The sequence below is a fragment of the Cygnus atratus genome, unplaced genomic scaffold (genome assembly GCF_013377495.2).
Source record: "Cygnus atratus isolate AKBS03 ecotype Queensland, Australia unplaced genomic scaffold, CAtr_DNAZoo_HiC_assembly HiC_scaffold_37, whole genome shotgun sequence".
In the NCBI taxonomy this organism is placed as follows: domain Eukaryota; kingdom Metazoa; phylum Chordata; class Aves; order Anseriformes; family Anatidae; genus Cygnus; species Cygnus atratus.
Window position 1 is genome coordinate 29,921 of NW_026109963.1, and position 20,248 is coordinate 50,168.

At 48.1% G+C, this 20,248-nt stretch overlaps 2 protein-coding genes across 2 annotated transcripts; one reads left to right on the top strand and one right to left on the bottom strand.

Annotated features, from left to right (window-relative positions):
- The first annotated feature begins 1,061 nt into the window (after window positions 1-1,061).
- Window positions 1,062-6,682, top strand: LOC118260751 (olfactory receptor 14C36-like). The gene is made up of 2 exons (XM_035571212.2): window positions 1,062-1,972; window positions 6,628-6,682. The coding sequence occupies exons 1-2, from the start codon at window positions 1,062-1,064 to the stop codon at window positions 6,680-6,682; spliced, it is 966 nt and encodes a 321-aa protein (XP_035427105.2).
- Window positions 6,683-18,677: 11,995 nt separating this feature from the next.
- Window positions 18,678-19,610, bottom strand: LOC118260759 (olfactory receptor 14C36-like). The gene has a single exon (XM_035571218.1). The coding sequence runs from the start codon at window positions 19,608-19,610 to the stop codon at window positions 18,678-18,680; it is 933 nt and encodes a 310-aa protein (XP_035427111.1).
- Between the last annotated feature and the right edge of the window lie 638 nt (window positions 19,611-20,248).

Here is a 20,248-nt window from a genome sequence, read left to right on the forward strand (position 1 = left end):
AGCGGAGGGTCACAAAGATGATACGGGGCCTGGAGCATCTTCCCTATGAGGAAAGGCTGAGAGACCTGGGTGTGTTCAGCCTGGAGAAAAGAAGACTGAGGGGGGATCTCATCAATGTGTATAAATACCTGAGGTGTGGGAGACAGAAGGATTTGGCCAACCTCTTTTCAGTGGTTTGTGGGGACAGGACAAGGGGCAAATAGCCAAAAAATTGAGCTCAGGAAGTTCCGCACCAACATGCAGAAGAGCTTCTTCATGGTGAGGGTGATGGAGCACTGGAACAGGCTGCCCAGAGTGGTTGTTGAGTTTCCTTCTCTGGAGATATTCAAGGCCCGTCTGGACGCCTACCTGGGCAACCTGCTCTAGGGAACCTGCTTTGGCAGGGGGGTTGGACCCGATGATTTCTTGAGGTCCCTTCCAACCCCTACAATTCTGTGATTCTCTGATTCTGGCTGGGGATGGGGTTTCATATGCACATGAAGAGAGCCCTCGGTGTGCTTGGGGAACGGCAAATATGGGGACAAGGTGAGGGGTCTGGAGATGTGCACTTTGAGCCTGGATTCAGCAGTGCCCTGGTTCTTTTCAGGTGAACATGTGAGTGTAATTATCCTGCAGCTCATAGGCATGCCAGCAGAAGAGACCAGCCTTTATGGACAGACTGGCTGTCCCCTCTGAAGTACACCCTGAACTAAAGGGACAGTCCCTTTGCCTCTGATGATCCACAAGATTTCACTTTGGACTGCAGCAGAAATGCGCAGGATTTATGCCTTAGAGACACTCCTCAGGTGTGGTGGGGCAGCTAGAACATAATATGGAAAATATAAATCCACCTATGTTGCTGTAGGTTAGGACTGTCTCCTGCATTGTCCATAGCAGAGTCACCTGCCCCAGGGAGGCCCTCAGGCAGCATCATTAATATGGCATGAAAGGGACCTGCCAAATGTCTGCAGATATTTGCAAAGGGGGGCTTAAAAGAGAAATGGACATTGTTTCTCTCACATAACTCTGTGGTAAACGGTCCTCCTCTGCCTTGGGCAGGACCCCATGGCCAGAACCTGTAAATGGCCAACAGCAGCTCTGTGAGTGAGTTCCTCCTGCTGGCATTCGCAGACACGCGCGAGCTGCAGCTCCTGCACTTCGGGCTCTTCCTGGGCATCTACCTGGCTGCCCTCCTGGGCAACGGCCTCATCCTCACCGCCATAGCCTGCGACCACCGCCTCCACACCCCCATGTACTTCTTCCTCCTCAACCTCGCCCTCCTCGACCTCGGATCCATCTCCACCACTCTGCCCAAAGCCATGGCCAATTCCCTCTGGGACAACAGGGCCATCTCCTATGAAGGGTGTGCAGCTCAAGTCCTTTTTTTCGTCTTCTTATTTGATGCAGAATATTCCCTCCTCACCATCATGGCCTATGACCGCTACATTGCCATCTGCAAGCCCCTGCACTATGGGAGCCTCCTGGGAACCAGAGCTTGTGCCAAGATGACAACAGCTGCCTGGGGCAGTGGCTTTCTCAGTGCTGTCCTGCACACGGCCAATACATTTTCTCTGCCCCTCTGCCAAGGCAATGCTGTGGACCAGTTCTTCTGTGAAATCCCCCAGATCCTCAAGCTCTCCTGCTCAGATACCTACCTCAGGGAAACTGGGGTTCTTCTGGTTACTGCCTGTTTAGGTGTTGGCTGCTTTATTTTCATTGTGGTGTCCTACGTGCAGATCTTCAGGACTGTGCTGAGGATCCCCTCTGAGCAGGGCCGGCACAAAGCCTTTTCCACGTGCCTCCCTCACTTGGCTGTAGTCTCCCTGATGGTCAGTACTGTCTTGTTTGCCTACCTGAAGCCCCCCTCCATCTCTTCTGCATCCATAGACCTGATGGTGTCAGTTCTCTATTCAGTGGTACCTCCAGCACTGAATCCCCTCATCTACAGTATGAGAAACAAGGACCTCAAGTATGGAGTGAAGAAACTGTTTCTATACATGCTTCTTAAGCATCATTAATGTGTTTATAATATCTAATCATAATTATGTGAAATTATTGTGATTCATATCATTTCATTTTCATCATTATTTCAGTAATGTTATTCTTAGCATCCTGCCTCTTAAGTAGTTTATTTACTTTGACCAAATCATCTAATCCACCTGTAGTACTAGTCTTCCAGTGTAAATAAAGACAATAAAGAAGCCATCAGAAATTCATTGGTCTCAGTATCCCTCTCTTCCCGTCTCCTCTGGAGCTGGGGGAGCAGCCCCAGCACACAGGAGAGGCTCAGGGCCAAGAGCCCAGCTGCCACATGGAGGAGCAGCCCCGGTGGCCCTCAGGGCTGCCCTTCACTGCCTGCTGGGCTCTGCCTCTCTGCTGCCTTTGGGTCGGGGCTGCTGCTTCCCTGGAGCCATGGCCATGGCCAGCAGCAGGACGTGGCCTTTTCACTGCTGCTCTCTTTTGTTTCCACATATTCTCTTGTGCCCTCACATTTGACTAGGACTTTAGATCTCATTTATCTTGCTCACAGTCTTGTCTGTACAGGGGCATCTCTTTCTTTGCACAGCTCTTCCAAAGCTGGTGTTAGGAATAAACCCAAGGAAATGCTGCATGAACAGGCCTCTTGCTTTTCCGGGCTTCAACGTGGACCAGAATTTCAGAGTGATCAGTTTAGTGCTGGACTGGGAGCTCCCTTCTTGGGTTGCCCATTGTCAGCAAACAATAACTGGCCTTGACTGGCCTGAGAGTGTCCTGCAATTGCTGGGTCTTATGGCAAATGGCATCCTGGAGAGGAATCTGGAGCTGCTCTGTGCCTGGACCAAGCCTCTTGTGCTGGCCTGGGGAGTGGGGCTGGCCCTGAGGGGCACAGGCACTCTGTGCTGGGGATCTCCCACGCAAGAGACCAGGGCTCCTGCAGCTTCAAGGACCTCCATTTCCTGAGCCGTGGCTGGCCCCAGCGTTGGGGGCTGCTGGGTACGCTCAGGGCCACCTTCATCCCAGCAGCTGCAGTGCCTTGTGAGGGGCTGGGGCTGTGGTGGCTGTGCCCAGAGCCCTGCAGCAGCCTGCGATAGGCACTGCCCTGGGGCCAGCCCAGCCTGGGCTGCTGGGCTGGGCTGGGCTGGGGAGAGGGCAGGGAGGTGGGGAGAGGATGGCAGGGGCTGGGCTGGGCTGGGCAGTACCCGGAAGAGGGCAACAGCAGTGTCAGGGAGCGGTGGGAGCATGCAGGGGAAGGCTCCCAGCAGGGCTTGGTGCTGCAGAGCCAGGGCTGCGCAAAGGGAGCCCAGGGCTGCAGGGGCAGGGGAGAAGAGGCTGCTCTGGGCCCTTTCTGGCCTGGGCAGAGCAGGAAGGGGGCTCAGGGCATTCGTTTCCTCACTGCAGCCTGCCAGGACCTGCAAGGCGGTCATGGAGCATCCAGGGCCAGGCTCTGCCCCGTGGCCATGAGCCCTGTCTGTCCTCCTCCTGCCACGCTGCGTGCGGTGCCTGCAGCAGAGGGGACCCCCAGCCAGCCCTCGCATGGGGCTCTGCCACCCACCTCGCCCCGGCCCTCTCCAGCATCTTCCTTGCTTCTCTCTGATGCACGCCAGGACCTCCCAGTGCATGCCAGCCAGCACATCTGCTGAGGGCCGGTGCGGCTGCTGCAGGGGCAGGGAGCTCAGCATGGCCCTTGCAGCCCCCTGCCCTGGGCCTGCCTCTTCCCTTGGCCTCGGCCCTGGCCTTGTCTCTGCTGACAGGAGCGCTCTTGGCATGCAGTTCATGGCCTCCCCTCACCTGCGCACAGCTGCTGCCCACTCAGGCGGCTGGCACAAACATGTCCTCACAAGCATCACCACTCCTTCGGCTGCTTCTGGTGACCTCCCCCACCCCACTGCCTTGACTCCTTGTCTCTGCTGGGCACCACCTTCCACACTCAAATGTGTCCCTGGCCTGCCAGCTCCCTCTTCCCTGTCCCGTGGAATGACAGAGCCATGGGTGGGACACATTACCCTTATGGGTTGTAGTGCTTGTGTAATTTCCAATTTTGATGGCACAAAAAGACAGTTCCTTCACCAGTGATCTATACCCTTCTTCATGTTAGGCCACAACTGAACATCCTTCACTACTTTTAGAGTGTTTGCTTTATCTCACAGATGAACTGGGTTAGGTCTCCTTGGTTAGTCTGAGGTACAATGCAATGCTTTTTGTCTTCTGACACTCCAGCACAATATGTATGACTTTCCCTTACTCTGTGTACTGACCTGATGGGACATTTCATGTTTTTCACTTTCATATTCCTAGTTGGAAGGGGACGATTTCCTAAAGTGGAACAAGCTGATGGGCTTTGTCTCAGTCATTTGAAGTGTTCTGCTCATGAGTCTTCTGAAGGGAATGAAGACACGGACTCCAAGATAGTCGAGAAATGGAGACCCTTTATTCTTCCAATGCAGGATATTATATAGCTTTCTGAGCCAGCTACACGCGCTGCACTCAGCTAGGGTGCGTAGTTACAGACTTCTGATTGGTGCATCCCTTTTGATCACACATAGCCCTCCATAGGCCTGTCCAAGCCTAGCAACTTCTTCTTAACCCTTAGTGCACCGCCGTATCAATCAGCTCCAGTTTATCACCAAACGAGTCACCCATAATTCCCCCTTTTTTTGTTTCTACAAGCCAAATCATGCCCAACGAACGATTAATCATTTTTTGCAAACATTGCAACAGGCACGGTATAACTATTACAATTGCAACAAACGCGATAAGCAAAATAATCATTATCTTTTACTTTCCCAAGTACTTAAATTTGTTGCTACAGGACTACAGCATCAAGCAAGGAAAGGACAGCTGAACCACATTAAGTTTTTTTTTTTTTTTTTTTTTTTTTAAAGCTATAAAGGAGTTAATCAAGAAACTAACTAGGTGTTGTGGTTTAGCCCGGCTGGCAGCCAAACACCACATAGCCGTTCGCTCACCCTCCCCCCTCCCTCTCCAGGATGGGGGAGAGAAACGGGAAAGTGAAGCCTGTGAGTTGAGATAAAGACAGTTTATTAAGACAGGGAAAATAATAACAATAATAATAATAATAATAAAAGTATTAACAGTAATAATGTGTACGAAATAAGTGATGCACAATGCAATTGCTCACCACCCGTTGACCGATGCCCAGCCTATCCCCGAGCAGCCGGCCCCCCCACCCCACCCTGGCTAGCCACCCCTATATATTGTTCAGCATGACGTCAGATGGTATGGAATACCCCTTTGGCCAGTTTGGGTCAGCTGTCCTGGGTCTCTCCCCTCCCAGCTCCTGCTGCATCCCTAGCCTGCTCACTAGCAGGACAGAGCGAGAGGCTGAAAAGTCCTTGGCTTGGTGTAAGCACTGCTCTACAACAATTAAAACATCAGCATGTTATCAGCGCTCTTCTCATTCTAATCCAAAACATAGCACCCTGCCAGCTACCAGGAGGAAAATTAACTCTGTCCTAACTGAAATCAGGACACTAGGTCTATGCATAGTTAGGTTTTAAAGTGTGCTAAAAGAACTTGAACTCTTTCATTAGGACTGTGCTTGAACAACGCACAGATTAACCCCCCATAAAGCCGAATATTCCAACTCTATACATAAGAGGTTTTGTTTGTTTGTTTGTTTTTAAAAAAAAAAAGGTCTACACACTCTCAAAATTATTTTAAAATTGATTTAAATACTTTACCTTGCAGCTCTGCTATGGCACAAGACAGCACATGTGAAATTTAAGGCTAATTTATGTGTGCGTACATGTAAAAGCTGGTCTTAGAACAAGAGCTGTTGTATTTACTTAATTCTGAGTCTTTAGTGTGGATTCACATTAAAGTAGAGCTGCCACAGCAATCAACAGAATCACGGACTTCCTTCACCTGAATGATCCCATCTTCTGTGAATCCAGTCATACCAGTTTTAAACAACCTATCTAAAGCAGTATATCTTAGACTTCAACTTTCTCTGCAACTGTTTCAGAAGAAATTAATATCCACAAAACCTAGAAAAGAACCATCAGCTGGTCATATTACACAAATTTGATACACAAACCCACTTATTTTAAAACCTTCTCCCCCTCAACAACTTCTTCAGTGTAAATCAGAGCTGTTACTTCAAAACAGAGCTCTTTAGTCCCATCTGCACACATCTATCTATTTTAATGGGAAGAAAGGTAGCAAATCAAATTCTGCTCACTTACTAGTTTAACAGATCTAATATTTTAATAGCTCCTGGTACATTTTTCGTTTGCTGAACTTTTGCATAATGTTTTAAAGAGGGGCTCAATTCACCCTGAATGCAGGACTTGTATAGGCTAGTGTGATTTACACTTACTTGCTCAGTAAAGTTTATTGCTATAAGACAGTTATTTACGTGGGACTTACAGGAACAGTAAGTGTGCGTCAAAACTATGACTATTATCTGCAAAAGTATGCACGTAACTTTGTTTTCTAAGTGAAACATTTGCAACCAAATTCAGCATAATGAGCACTGAACAACTTTGTTAAATTTGTGGTATAATCTTTACATGTAACTGGGGGCAAGCAATGGGGGGACTGAGTCTTCACCATGGAAGCATCATAAATGCAGTGAGAACTGCTCATGTGCAACAGACCAATATTCAGACCCACAGAGTATCCACAGTGACATTAATTTGAAATTACTGAATCTACCTCTGTAAAAGAGGGTACAAGGCAAACCTTTTTTAAGTTGATATGACACTGGTATTCAAGTCACTGCAGTTTTTTGCATATCTATGTTGTATATACTGAAACCCAAGTAATACACTCTAGGAACACAAGAGAAACCTCACTGAAGTTCCTGAACAGCTTCCATTTGAAATGGCCCTTTCCCCTATTTTCACCTTTTACTATAACTTCAAAGAAACCATAAACTGCTGCATATGAGGATAGACTAGGTGTCAAAAAATCCGGTTTTACGTGACAGCCTAAATTGCTAGTCAAAAAAGAGAGAATGTGTCTGGCACTGTAGACTACTGTGTAACGGATGCCAAGGCTGACGAGCCATCACCTTCAAGGACACACAAAACACTATGACAAAAGAGAGGGAATCATGCACAGGTATTTCATTATTATGTGGCTAGGGTCTATAATACAGTGATGAGTCACAACAGAGCAAGTTTGTGCCAAGAGCGATTAACGACTCAGGCTGACCAACTCTGTAAGTAGCCAAGCAAACCTGTAAGAGGCAAGTAGCATATTTTCTGGAAGAATAGAAAACAGGAGGATAACATGTTTTTCCTACCCCTGCACAAAAATTGTATGGACAAATGGAACACTACAGGGACAAGTGCTTTAGAATGTAATTCTCCAGCCAATAAACCAACACTGTGTGGAACTGGGTGAAGGTAGGAGTTTTAAGAATGGGACTTACCGGTAGCACAAATTTACGATACCAACAAAAAAAAGTACACCACATACTGACACTGCTTTTTAGATACTCTTCAGTTTTAAAATTTTCAAACACATTAACTTGTCTTATTTTGTTTAGGGCTGAGGCTGTTCAGCAAGGTCACATAATTTGAGACTGCTGAAATACTTCAGCAATCCTTTGGTCCCAGTAGCTGTAAAACTGTAAAAAGTAAAGCTGTAAAAAGTAAAAAGAAACTTCCCTACTAAAAAAAGTGTGTGTGGGGAAAGGGGGGAGAGAATTGTCACCAGAAAAGTGTCTTTTAAACACTATCTGCTACACACCACAAAAGTCTTTGTTATAAAATACACATTTTCATACAAAAGACATCTTGCAAAACTATTTGATTGCCCCATGATGATGAACGTTTGTGTGAGCTTCTCTTCTTTTCTAAATATTCTTCAGCCCAGGCACTTTCAGTCTGAGTGGCTTTATCTCTCATACATGGAACAGCTTGGCCATGATTATCATGAGGCCACTGTCCAGCAAGGTAGGGAGCAGCAAGTGTGTCCAACGAGGAAGTCCAGCGAAAAATACAGGAAGGGCTTGATGAAAGTAGTCTTGACTTGTCAGCTCTGCAGCCCAGCGAGCCGGGGCTCTTCCTCTCCAGTGAGCTCTTGCCTTGCTCCGGGGACTGCCACCAGTGCCGGACCCTGCCCGTCGCAGTGGCACTGCCCTCCGGCAGTGGGGAGGAGCAAGGTGAGGGCCCGCAGCCCAGCAGCGTTTGTATCCCCACTTGATGCTGCCTCCCACACTATCTCCCCAGCTTGTTCCCAAGTCTTTACATCGAACACAGCTGAGACCATCGAGGGGATTCCTTGTTTTTGCAAAAACTTCAATAGTAGCTTTATCTTAAATGAGTCATATTTTACACCCCTTTTTATTAATAGTTGCGTTAATAATTTTACTATTGCCTCTTCTCCTGCTGAGATATTGGCTCCCATTGTGAATGCCCAGCCGCTCACCTGTCCTTCAGGCCCAGCTTGCCCGTCTATCAGCAGTCTGTCTGTTTCCTTACCAAGATCCTCATCATTTATCATTAAATTCAAATGATATGGGTTAATACTAACACTATCATTTTTAATTTCCTATCTATCAGTATAAAATACCTCTTGTACAGTCATCCTTTTGGGAAGGTAAACTTCACAAGAGGCATACATGTTGAGCTTGCTTTGTTTTTTGGATAATTGCTGTATGTTTTCATGTTCTTTGGTTGGAAATAGGAAAAGCCCTTCTGCAGCTGTGTGCATCCAGGTCTCTAAGGAAAGCAGGAGGGAGCTGGTGCAAAGCAGTTGTAACATCCAGCTGCAGACTTTGGTGCAGAAATCTGGTGTAAGGAAAGTAAGTGATGCAAGCACCAGGTGGCCAATGAGAGAAATGGCAGGGCTGGGGTGCTGAGGAACAAGGTTGTCCATGCAGTGTCAGACCTCAAGAGTCTGCTTTTCCTCCCTATTCAGGTCTTCAAAGGAGACACCCTGGATCAATATCAATTAGAAAATAATGCTCCAAACCAAAATTCAAATAAACGCATCCTATCAGATGAGAAAATATTTTTATTAGGTGCTTTTTGAAATCTTCCTTCTTAACTACAACAGGAAAGCTCTCCAATTTGCTGAATAAGTTTTGAAGACTTGAAGAAAACTGTGTAAAAGGTGTTAGGAGTTTCTGCATTTTAATGAGTTCCATGGTGTATTTTGGTGCTGAGGCTATGACACTCAGCTACTGAGAGAAGAATGATGCAATTGCTTGAGAAAGTAAAGTCAGAAGGAAAAGTTGAAGTGACTTGGAGTATTAATGGGCCCCACTGAGGGCTGTCACTAACAAATCCTCCCCAAGGACTTGTTAGGGCAGCTAATTGGAGGCCATGATTACAGATAGGCAGAGACACTGTGATGAGAAATATTTTGATGAAGCAGAAGGGCCAAGGCCAGATATCAGCTACTGGAGGGGAGATCCTGCACCCCCATGTCTGGCTCAGGGCTCTTCCTGGGGTCTGTTGGTTGTGGTGGGCAGTGTGATGCCATGAGAAGAACAATGGTATGACACCTCCCAGCCTCTGCAACGGGTCTCAAGGAAGCAATAAGGCTCCACTGCAACGAGTATAACATGTCTCCTCATGAGCTCTAACCAAGGGGACAAAAACGTCGGGGCTGTTGGGGCCTGCCATACTTGCCAGCACCATCTGCCTTCTCCTCTGCAGGCTTTCCTGTGCTGTCCCACATTTTGACCTATTTCCTTGAAGTCTGCAGACACCCATCTCTGTCCACCACCTTGCTCTCATCCCGGCATTTACATCATTTCACCAATGTCTCATCAACGCTCACCAGCTGATCCTTGAAATACAAAGCCAGGGTCTGATCACAGACACTCTTTGGGTGACCTCTGGCACCACAGCACTAACTTTTGAGGGACATTTCTTCTCCCTTGTGGCCACTGCCAACCTTCCAAGATTCATTTTGTGGCAGTTTTTCCTGTCCTGCTCCTTCCTACTATCAAAGAAAGGTCTATCAGGTTGTAATCCACTCATAAAGCAGGCATCGAACCCATCAGGTTTCTTGTGGCTTGTCAGCCAACCAAACAGAAGTCACCTCACCTGCATCTTCCAAGCCATGTGCCTCCTGCTGTCCAGTCATGTACTCAAGTAGAAGGGACAGGACTACCCATATCCGGGCCTTCTTTCTATCTGCGTCCTCCTGGGTATGTAGGCAGAGGGGATCCCACAGTCAGCATGCCAACCAGGTGCCTTCTGCTGGCCTATCAGGGCCACTGGCAGATGTCAGCCAAAAAGTACAGATCCCAGGGAGAAGTGAAAGGTGACCTGCCACCTACAGGCAGAAGTGACCTCACAGTCCCTTTCTGTGACACATTCCTGCTGGTTCCCTATCAACTGCAGAGACACAAGTGACCTCACAGTGACCGCCACAGTCACATTCCCCTGCTGGTGCAGGGGATCCTGAGGCAGAGCTGAGCTCATCAGGGCATTCCCATCCATCTCCTCCTTGTGGCCTACAAGCTGATCAGATCCACGGCCCCTCAACATTCATCTTTGAATGCCATGTGACTGCACAGTAACCTCACTATCCCTGCCCTGCCCAAAAGGGCCAAGCACCTAAAGGTAAGGCTTAGGAAAAGTGTTAAAAGTGAGAAGGTTAATGCACAGGAAGAGGGGCTTTGAGTGTTAGGTGTTCGTGTATGGGATTAGAGATAGAGATTAAGCAAATGTGTAGTGGGAGGGTAGGGTGTTCTTCCTAGGTTCCGTTCTGCTTAGGGTATGTGCAAGGTGTATGGTTGAGGATTTTATTTAGGTCTGCAAGAAAACTAGGGTCAAATAGAGCATTTTAATAATAGTGTTAAGGGCAGGGATCAGGGTGAGTAAGGGAGTAAAGGTAGGGGAAAGGGGCTATGGGCTGAGTTTTGGCTTCAAGGGATATTGTGGTCAAACATTAGAGCAGAGGATTCCTGTCAGGGTGTGCAGTAGCCTTTAGTTTTAGGTATTCAGGTTATTGGTTAAAATACGGTAAGGGCCTCACATGACTGCTTTAAGTCAGCTTTACGGTGGGATGAACACTACCTGAACATTCTTACCTCTTTAAAATCATTAGCTTCTGCTGGCCAAGCTCCTCTTCCCTCCCCCAAATCTCACTTCTCTCCTGTCCAGACTTATCCTGACTTCCCCACATCAGTTATCTTCTTAGGGGCAGCTTTCTGATGACTTTCATGAACACAGAGTATCTGTCTTACCTCTGTTGGCTACTCTGTTCCCGAGAAAGAAGCAGCTCCTAAGCCAGCATGGAGAAGGACACAAAGGTCTGTAGGAACACCCTGCAAAATGTGCCCATCAGCTCTGCACCACCACAAAAGTGCACTTCCTTCCTACAGGTTTTGGTTCCAGAATGGCTCCTATGGATCCAGGGTAACTTTTTCCAGGCCCTCATGTATGCTTCAGTCTCCCCCAGACATCCTGAAGACAGTAGCTGCCTCTGTGTAGAAAACTGAAAGCAGCCCTGAAGGATGACTTTAGGCAAAAGCTGACGCCTCTGACATGACAACCCCTATCCAAGACCTCTTCCTTTATGGGGCCTACCCAGTACTTAGGAAGAGTGGATCTCAGAAACTATGTGCAAAGCAGGTGCATCTGCTGCCCTATCACCGACACTGGCAGATGTGAGCCTAAAGGCACCGATTCCAGCCAGGAGTCAAGGGATGACCTGTTGGCTACTTCAGAAAGAAGTCAACTCACAGGCCATTTAACAGCCTTTCACTTCCTAATGGACTTAGAGTTTCTGAGGCACCACTGACTTCATAATACCATTCCTACAAAACACCCCCTTCTTGGGCCAGGACCTGCCCGGGTAGAAGTGAACTGGTTGTGATCCTTCCAGCCCATGGCACTGCAGCTGGACTCCCAGCCTCTCTGATCCATGTTTTGTTTCCAGAATGGCTCCAATTGATCCAGGGCAAATTTTCCCAGGCCCTGCATGCTTCAGTTTCTACTGGGCATCTTGGAAGCAGTGGCCACCTCTGTTTAGAAAGTAGAAAGCTGCCCTGAAGTATCACAGAATCACAGAATGGACAGGGTTGGAAGGGACCTCTGATCATCTAATCCAACCTCCCTGCCGAACAGGATCACCTAGAGCACATTGTGCAGGTTGGCAACCAGGCAAGTTTTGAATATCTCCTGAGACGGAGACTCCACAACCTCTCTGGGCAACCTGTTCCGGTGCTCTGTCACCATCACAGTAAAGAAGTGCCCTCTCGTATTGAGCCAGTACCTCCTGTGCTTCAGTTTGTGACCATTGCCTCTTGTGTTGCTGGACACAACTGAAAAGAGACAGGCTTCATCCTCTCACCACCAACCTTGTGATATCACACCTACAAAACACATTCTTTTTTTCAAAATCGTTAATTTCTGCTGCCCAAACTCCTCTTCCCGCTCCCAAATCTCACATCTCTCCTGTCCAGACTTATCTTAACCTCCCCATATCAGTCATCTGTTTGGGAGCAGGATTCTCGTGACATTCATGATCTCAGAGTATCTGTCTCACCTCTGTTGGCTACTCTGCTCCTGAGAAAGAGGCAGCTCTTAAGCCAGCATGGAGCACCCTGCACAATGTGCCCTGCACCACCACAAAAGTGCGCTGCCTACAAATTTTGGTTCCAGAATGGCTGCTTTGGATCCAGGGTAACTTTTTCCCAGGCCCTTATGCATGCTTCATTTTCCCCCAGGCGTCTTGGAGGCAGTGGTCCCCTCTGTATAGAAAACTGAAAGCAGCCCTGAAGGATACCTTTAGGCAAATGCTGACACCTCTGATATGACAACCCCTATCCAAGACCTCTTCCTCTTTGGGGCCTACCAGGTACTTAGGAAGAGTGAATTGCATGAACTACATGCAAAGCAGGTGCCTTCTGCTTGCCTTTCAGGTACATTAACAAATGTGAGCCTAATGGCACTGCTCCCAGCCAGGAGTCAAGGGATGACCTGTCAGCTATTTCAGAAAGAAGTCACCTCACATGCCATTTAACAGCCATTCACTTCCTACTAGATTAGAAATTTCTGAGGCACCGCTGACCTCTTATTAACATACCTACAAAACATCCCCTTTTGGGCCCAGCACCTGCCCGGGTAGAAGTGAGCTGGTTGTGATCCTTCAAGCCCATGGCACTGCTGCTGGACTCCCAGCCTCTCTGATGCTTGGGAGCCAGTTCCGTACCATTCCTGTGAGGTGCTAGGGTAGGAGGGACCTTGCAGGCAGTCTTCAAGGCCCGTACTTGTTGGCGGTCTCTCAGCTCCTTGTGCACAGCGAAGATAACGCCCACATCCAGAAGCCATGTGCCTGAAGCTGTCTTAGAACACAATCAGGGAAGGGCCCTCCCAGCCCCAGCCCCAGCCCCAGCCCCAGCCTCAGCCCCAGCTTGCAGTGCTGCTCTGCAGAGCAAGGGGGCTGTGGTGCCTGGGGCACAGGGGCACTCTGCAGGGCCGTGCTGGGCAGGCTGGGAGGCAGACCCAGCTCATGGGGTCACTGTCATTGCCCCAGGGCTGCAACGAATCACTCACCAGGCTCCTTTGCTGGGGCTGTGTTGTGGTTTAACCCAGACAGCAGCTAAGCACCACACACCCATTTGCTCACCCTCCCCCCTCCCTCTCTGGGATGGGGGAAAGAAACAATAAAATTAAGCCTGTGGGTTGAGATAGAGACAGTTTATTAGGACAGAAAATAAAATAAAATAATAGTAATGATAATAGTACTAATAATAATAATGTGTACAAAACAAGTGATGCACAATGCAATTGCTCACCACCCGTTGACCGATGCCCAGCCTATCCCCGAGAGCCAGTTCCCCCAGCCCAGCTAGCCACCCCTATATACTGTTCAGCATGAAGTCAGATGGTATGGAATACCCCTTTGGCCAGTTTGGGTCAGCTGTCCTGGGTCTGTCCCCTCCCAGCTCCTGCTGCATCCCTAGCCTGCCCGCTGGCAGGACACAGCGAGAGGCTGAAAAGTCCTTGGCTTAGTGTAAGCACTGCTCTCCAACAATTAAAACATAAGCATGTTATCAGCGCTCTTCTCATTCTAATCCAAAACATAGCACCCTGCCAGCTACTAGGAGGAAAATTAACTCTGTCCTACCTGAAACCAGGACACCTCACAAGCAGCACTGCCCCTTGGGCTGCTTCTCCTGGCCTCCCCCACCCCACTGCCTTGACTCCGTGTCTGCTGGGCCCCACCTTCCACACCCAAATGTGTCCCTTGGCTCTCACCTCGCTGTCTCCTGCCCTGTGGGGTGACAGAGCCATGGTGGGACGTGTTATCTGTCGGTGTGGTCATTCTCATGTAATGGCTGTGAAAAAGCGGGTTTTTAAATTCATTTCTATGGTGAGGAGGAGACCCCATGGAGGACAGATGATGGACAGCAGCTTTGTGGTAACGGCCTCCAAGCTGGTTTTCCAGGGGTTCACTTCTGCCCAGTTGCTAACAGGATCTGCTGCTACCAAGGTGTATTTGTTGTTTCAAAATGCCAATTGTAAAGGTCTTGCAAAGTCCATCTGCATTCATACAAAAGGGCCTTCAATACATTGGTGCTGGCCTACGCCTTTAACACAGGCCTTAGACCTTTTCCTGCAGCATATACTGCAGTGGTTGTGGCACAAAAAAGGCTGCTTCTACACCAGCAATCAAAATCTTTCTTCATATTAGGCCACATTTCAGTGTCCTTCCTCCTGCTTAGACTGTATGTTTAATCTCACAGATGAACTGGATTACAGAGTATTCTGAAGCACAATACAATGCTTTATGGTTTTTGCCTCCATAGCACAACACATATGACTTTTCTTTACTCTGAGGATTGACCTGACTGGTCTTTTCACATTATTCACTTGAGTTTCCCCTTCTGGAAGAGGACAATTTCTCAAATTAGGCCAAGGCTCATGGGTGTGGCCATTTGAAGGGACCTGCTCTTAAGTCTTTCAGCCTGAGTATGCCACAGATGACCCAAGATGGTTCATGGATGTTTGGGTGTGTACTAAGAATAAGGCAGAGTTTGTCTCTTTTCAAATGGCCATTTCAGCTCTAGGTCAATCCCTAGAACCCCCTGACTTGTCTTTGAAGGGATTTCATGTGCTGGACAGGGCTGCAGTTAGAGGGGCAAAGTCCACTGCTGGCAGTGGAGGTGCCCTGAGAACTCCACCCAGCTCCATCTGAATCCTCCAAAGGTCTCTTCTCCTGCAGGTTCTCTCTGACAGCTGCCAGTTCAAGGAAGTTCTTCAGATACATCAGGGCCACTATAGGAGGAACTGGTTGTTTATGGTCAGACGGCAAAGCTCTGCCTGACATCCAAGGAATTTCTTCAATATTTAACAAATACAGCACCTGCTCATCATCACCTGAAGTGATTCAGGTGAATCCTTTCCACAAAATGTCCCACAATAAGTTGAATTTCTGTCATCACAAAATGAAAATTTCCAGGGTGTGTATTCATTGTAGGAAAAGAAATACTGTTCTTCCCCTGCACTTGCACTACTCTGTTGATGTTGATGTGCATTTAATCTCCATAATCTTCCACTGATCCTGACTAAACTGACCACGTTGGAAGTCCCCTTTCCAGCTGCCTATCTGGACCTATGCACTTCCCATCATTCTCCAGATTTGCCCACCACAAACCTTTGATCATTCTGATTCCTCTAACCTACCCAGTTAGTCTCTGACCATGAGGGAGTTCAAACTTGCCCATCTATTGTGGTTTAGCCCGGCTGGCAGCCAAACGCCACACAGCCGTTCGCTCACCCTCCCCCCTCCCTCTCCAGGATGGGGGAGAGAAACGGGAAAGTGAAGTCTGTGAGTTGAGATAAAGACAGTTTATTAAGACAGGGAAAATAATAACAATAATAATAATAGTAATAATAATAATAATAATAGTATTAACAGTAATAATGTGTACGAAATAAGTGATGCACAATGCAATTGCTCACCACCCGTTGACCGATGCCCAGCCTATCCCCGAGCAGCCGGCCCCCCACCCCCACCCCGGCTAGCCACCCCTATATATTGTTCAGCATGACGTCAGATGGTATGGAATACCCCTTTGGCCAGTTTGGGTCAGCTGTCCTGGGTCTCTCCCCTCCCAGCTCCTGCTGCATCCCTAGCCTGCTCACTAGCAGGACAGAGCGAGAGGCTGAAAAGTCCTTGGCTTGGTGTAAGCACTGCTCTCCAACAATTAAAACATAAGCATGTTATCAGCGCTCTTCTCATTCTAATCCAAAACATAGCACCCTGCCAGCTACTAGGAGGAAAATTAACTCTGTCCTACCTGAAACCAGGACAAGTCTGTCCAATCGTGTCCTTAGGCAGCTCCTCAACTCTCTTTGTACTTATCATTTCTAATCTCGCTGTCTTAAATATTTTATCTAGAAAAGAAAAATCTCATTTCTTATGTATCTAATTTCTATTACACTTGTTCCTTGTGGAACGTGAAGTTGGCTAGAGGCAGCCTGGACTTGGCACACAGCTGAGGAGTTTGTTCTATTTTTCAGCAAATTATATCATGGTTTACAGTTGTTTGCTTCAAAAAAATCAAATCAAATCAAATCAAATCAAATCATTAACAATAATAATAATAGTAATAGTGGTAATAATAGTAATAATAGTAATAGTAATAGTAGTAGTAATAGTAATAATAATAATAATAATAATAATAATAATAATAATAATCTGTGCTTCTGTGAAACCTAAGGTGATAACTGGTGCAAAGGACAGTTATGTCCAGCTGCTGATTTCAGTGGAGAAATCTAGTGTAAGGAAAAGCGATGAAATCCTCAGCTGAACAGTGAGAGAAATGAGAGGGCCAAGAGGTGAGGAATGAGGTTGTCCATGCAGTGTCCAGCCTCAAGAGACTGCTTTTCCTACCTGCCCAGACCTTCTTAGGCTAAAACCTGGATCCACATCAGTTGGGGAATGCTGCTATCACTATTTGCCTGATTTCAAGACTATTGAAAAATAACTGTAAATATGAAGAATTCTTCTTTACCCTTCTTGAAGTCTTCCTCCTTAACTACATTTCTCATAGTTCTCTAATTAGCTGTACAAGTCTTGAGGAAATGGTCAGAACAGACATGGGTTGCTAGGGCTTTCTGCATTTTAATGATCCCATGGTGTATTTGGTGCTCAGGTACCTCAGGTACTGCAAGAAGATTGAAGAAACCTCTGCAGGACATAAAGTCAGAAGCAAACATGAAAGATTCTTGGAGCATTAAACTGGCCTCACTGAGGGTCATTACCATGAAAGTGTCCTAATGGAATTATTTGGAAGATAATTGGAGGCCATGATTATAGATTGGTTAAGAGTACTGTGCAGGTAGCTCTGATGCTGAGAAAAAACTTGGTTTTTATGTAGCAGAAAGGCCAAGCCCTGAGCCCAGCCCTGGGAAGAGAGGCCCTGTCCCTCACCCATTGAGCAGTGGGATGTGGGCTCTGTGATGCTGAGTGGAGGGCAAGGCTATGACACCACAGGGCCTGTCCGCAGGGTGGCAGGGAGGCAGCAAGGCCCCAGTGTCATGAGGACAACGTGTCTCCACATAGGGAGAGACATCCCCCATAGCCAAGGGGACAAAGACCTCCATCCTGCTGGGCCCTCCAGCCTTGGCAGGGCCCTCTGCCATCTCCACTGCTGGCTGTCCTGCACTGCCCCACACCTGCCCGTTTCCCTGCAGGCTGCAGACACCCCTCTCCCTTCCTCTCCTTGCTCTCAACCAGGGCATTTCCCTGCCTTCATGGATGTCTCTCCAACCCTCACTGGGCCTCTCTTGAAACACATTGACATGGTCTGATGACAGACTTCATCTGAATGACCTCTGGCACCACAGCACTACACTTTAAGGGTTATTTCTTCCTCCTTTAACCCAGTGTCCACCTTCCAAGCTGCACATTGTGACATCTGATCCTGCTGTTTTCTACTAACAACCAAAGCTCAGCCATCTCAGAAACCACTCTTCAACCAGGACTCCCAACCCAGCAGCCTTCCTGTGGTCTATCAGCTGACCAGACACAGTTGCCTCACCATCATCACTCAAGCCATAGGACTCCTGCTGGCTTCAGTTTCCTCTGATAGACACGACCAAATTGTGTGCCTCCTACTTTCCATTCCTATTGTCTTGCAGAAGGGACAGAACAACACATCTCCAGGTCTTCTTCCTTCAGAGAGTGCCTGGAGGAGAGCCCCCCTTAGGAGGGAAGTCCTGCAGAGGAGGCCAGCTGTGCCACTGCTGAGCCCACTGCCTGTCCCTGCCTGCAGTCCCAGCACAGCCCCACAGCAGCACTGGCACCAAGCTACAGGAGCAGCCGGGCCTGACCCCACAAGCAGGGCTCAGCAGGAGAGAGTGGCAGTGGCAAGAGAGCAGCTCTGCATGCACCAAGCGCTGGTGCTCCCTGGCCGTGCTGCTGGGATGGGACTCTTTTCTTCTGCACCCCTGCACATGGCACTGCCCCTGCAGAGCCAGGCCAGGTCTCAGAGGAAGAACGCCAGGCAAAGAAGGCAGTGCAGGCTCCTTCATTTTGTGTAAGTTCACAGGGTGGAGGGCTCCTTGTGTACAGCTGTTGAGCTAGACTTGAAACATACATACTGAAGTGGAAATGGGATGCATAATATCATTTTAGTGGGTAACATTAACCAAACTAAACATGAGGAAAACCAGTAATAAAATTGCACACAAACACACACACAAATAAACAGAATATAGGCTGTTCGTATAATAAGTGACATTGTGACTCATCTGCAGAAGTAGATTGGCCACTTATTCTTCTGAAACACATCTAGTCATCAATTTCCACAAGGCATCTGTCAGCTCCTGATTCCTCATGCTGTAGATGAGGGGGTTCACTGCTGGAGGCATCACCGAGTACAGAAATGCCACCATCAAGTCCAGGGATGGAGAAGAAATGGAGGGCGGTTTCAGGTAGGCAAACATGGCAGTGCTGACAAACAGGAAGACCATGGCCAGGTGAGGGAGGCACGTGGAAAAGGCTTTGTGCCAGCCCTGCTCAGAGGGCATCCTCAGCACTGTTCTGAAGATCTGCACATAGGACACCACAATGAAAACAAAGCAACCAAATGCTAAAGAAAAACTAAATACAAGTGCCCCAACTTCCCTGAGGTAGGCATCTGAGCAGGAGAGCTTGAGGATCTGGGGGATTTCACAGAAGAACTGGTCCACAGCATTGCCTTGGCAGAGGAGCAGGGAAAATGTATTAGCCGTGTGCAGGACAGCATTGAGAAAGCCACTGCCCCAGGCAGCTGCTGCCATCTGAGCACAAGCTCTGGTTCCCAGGAGGCTCCCGTAGTGCAGGGGCTTGCAGATGGCAACGTAGCGGTCATAGGCCATGACAGTGAGGAGGCAATACTCAGCTACAACAAAGAAATCAAAGAGAAAGAGTTGGGCAGCACATCCTTGATAGGAGATGGCCCTGTTGTCCCAGAGGACATTGGCCATGGCTTTGGGCAGAGTGGTGGAGATGCAGCCCAGGTCGAGGAGGGCGAGGTTGAGGAGGAAGAAGTACATGGGGGTGTGGAGGCGGTGGTCGCAGGCTATGGCGGTGAGGATGAGGCCATTGCCCAGGAGGGCAGCCAGGTAGATGCCCAGGAAGAGCCCAAAGTGCAGGAGCTGCAGCTCCCACGTGTCTGCGAATGCCAGCAGGAGGAACTCGCTCACAGAGCTGATGTTGGGCATTTGCTGGTTTTAGTCATTTGATCCTGCCCAAGGAGGAAAAAGCACTGCTAAGATACAGCAGACTTATCTGAGAAGTTATTACAGATTTAGTGAGAAAAAATCATTCTATTTTTTCAACTTAAACCCCCAGAATGATTGTTCCCTTCCAGGCAGACTTTTGGTAGGTCCCTTTCAGAAGTTCTGATTCATGCTGCCTGAGGGTATCCCTGGGAGAAGGGGACTCTTCTGTAGGCAACAGAGCAGTCAGTTCTGCCGTATAGCAAGAGGTAAAGAGGAACATAGGGTAACCTCAGATAAAATTTAGTGATGATATCAAAGAGCTTTACCCCTTTGTTGCTCACATCTCAACCAATTGCCGAGCATGACTTTTCTTTCTTCTTTTTATTTTTTTTTTGTATTTTTTATTCTCGATACCCCCACAACACTTAAGGTCTTTTTCTAAGGCAGAAATCCTGAGCATTTCTGCTGCACTCCAAGTGAAATCCTGTGGATCACCAGAGGCAAAGGGACTGTCCCTTTAGTGCAGCATGTCCTTCAGAGAGGACAGCCAGTCTGTCCATCAGTGCTGGAGTCAGCTGCGCTGTGCTGGCATCTCTTTGAGCTGTAGGAGAATTGCACTCAGAGTTTCACTTGAGAAG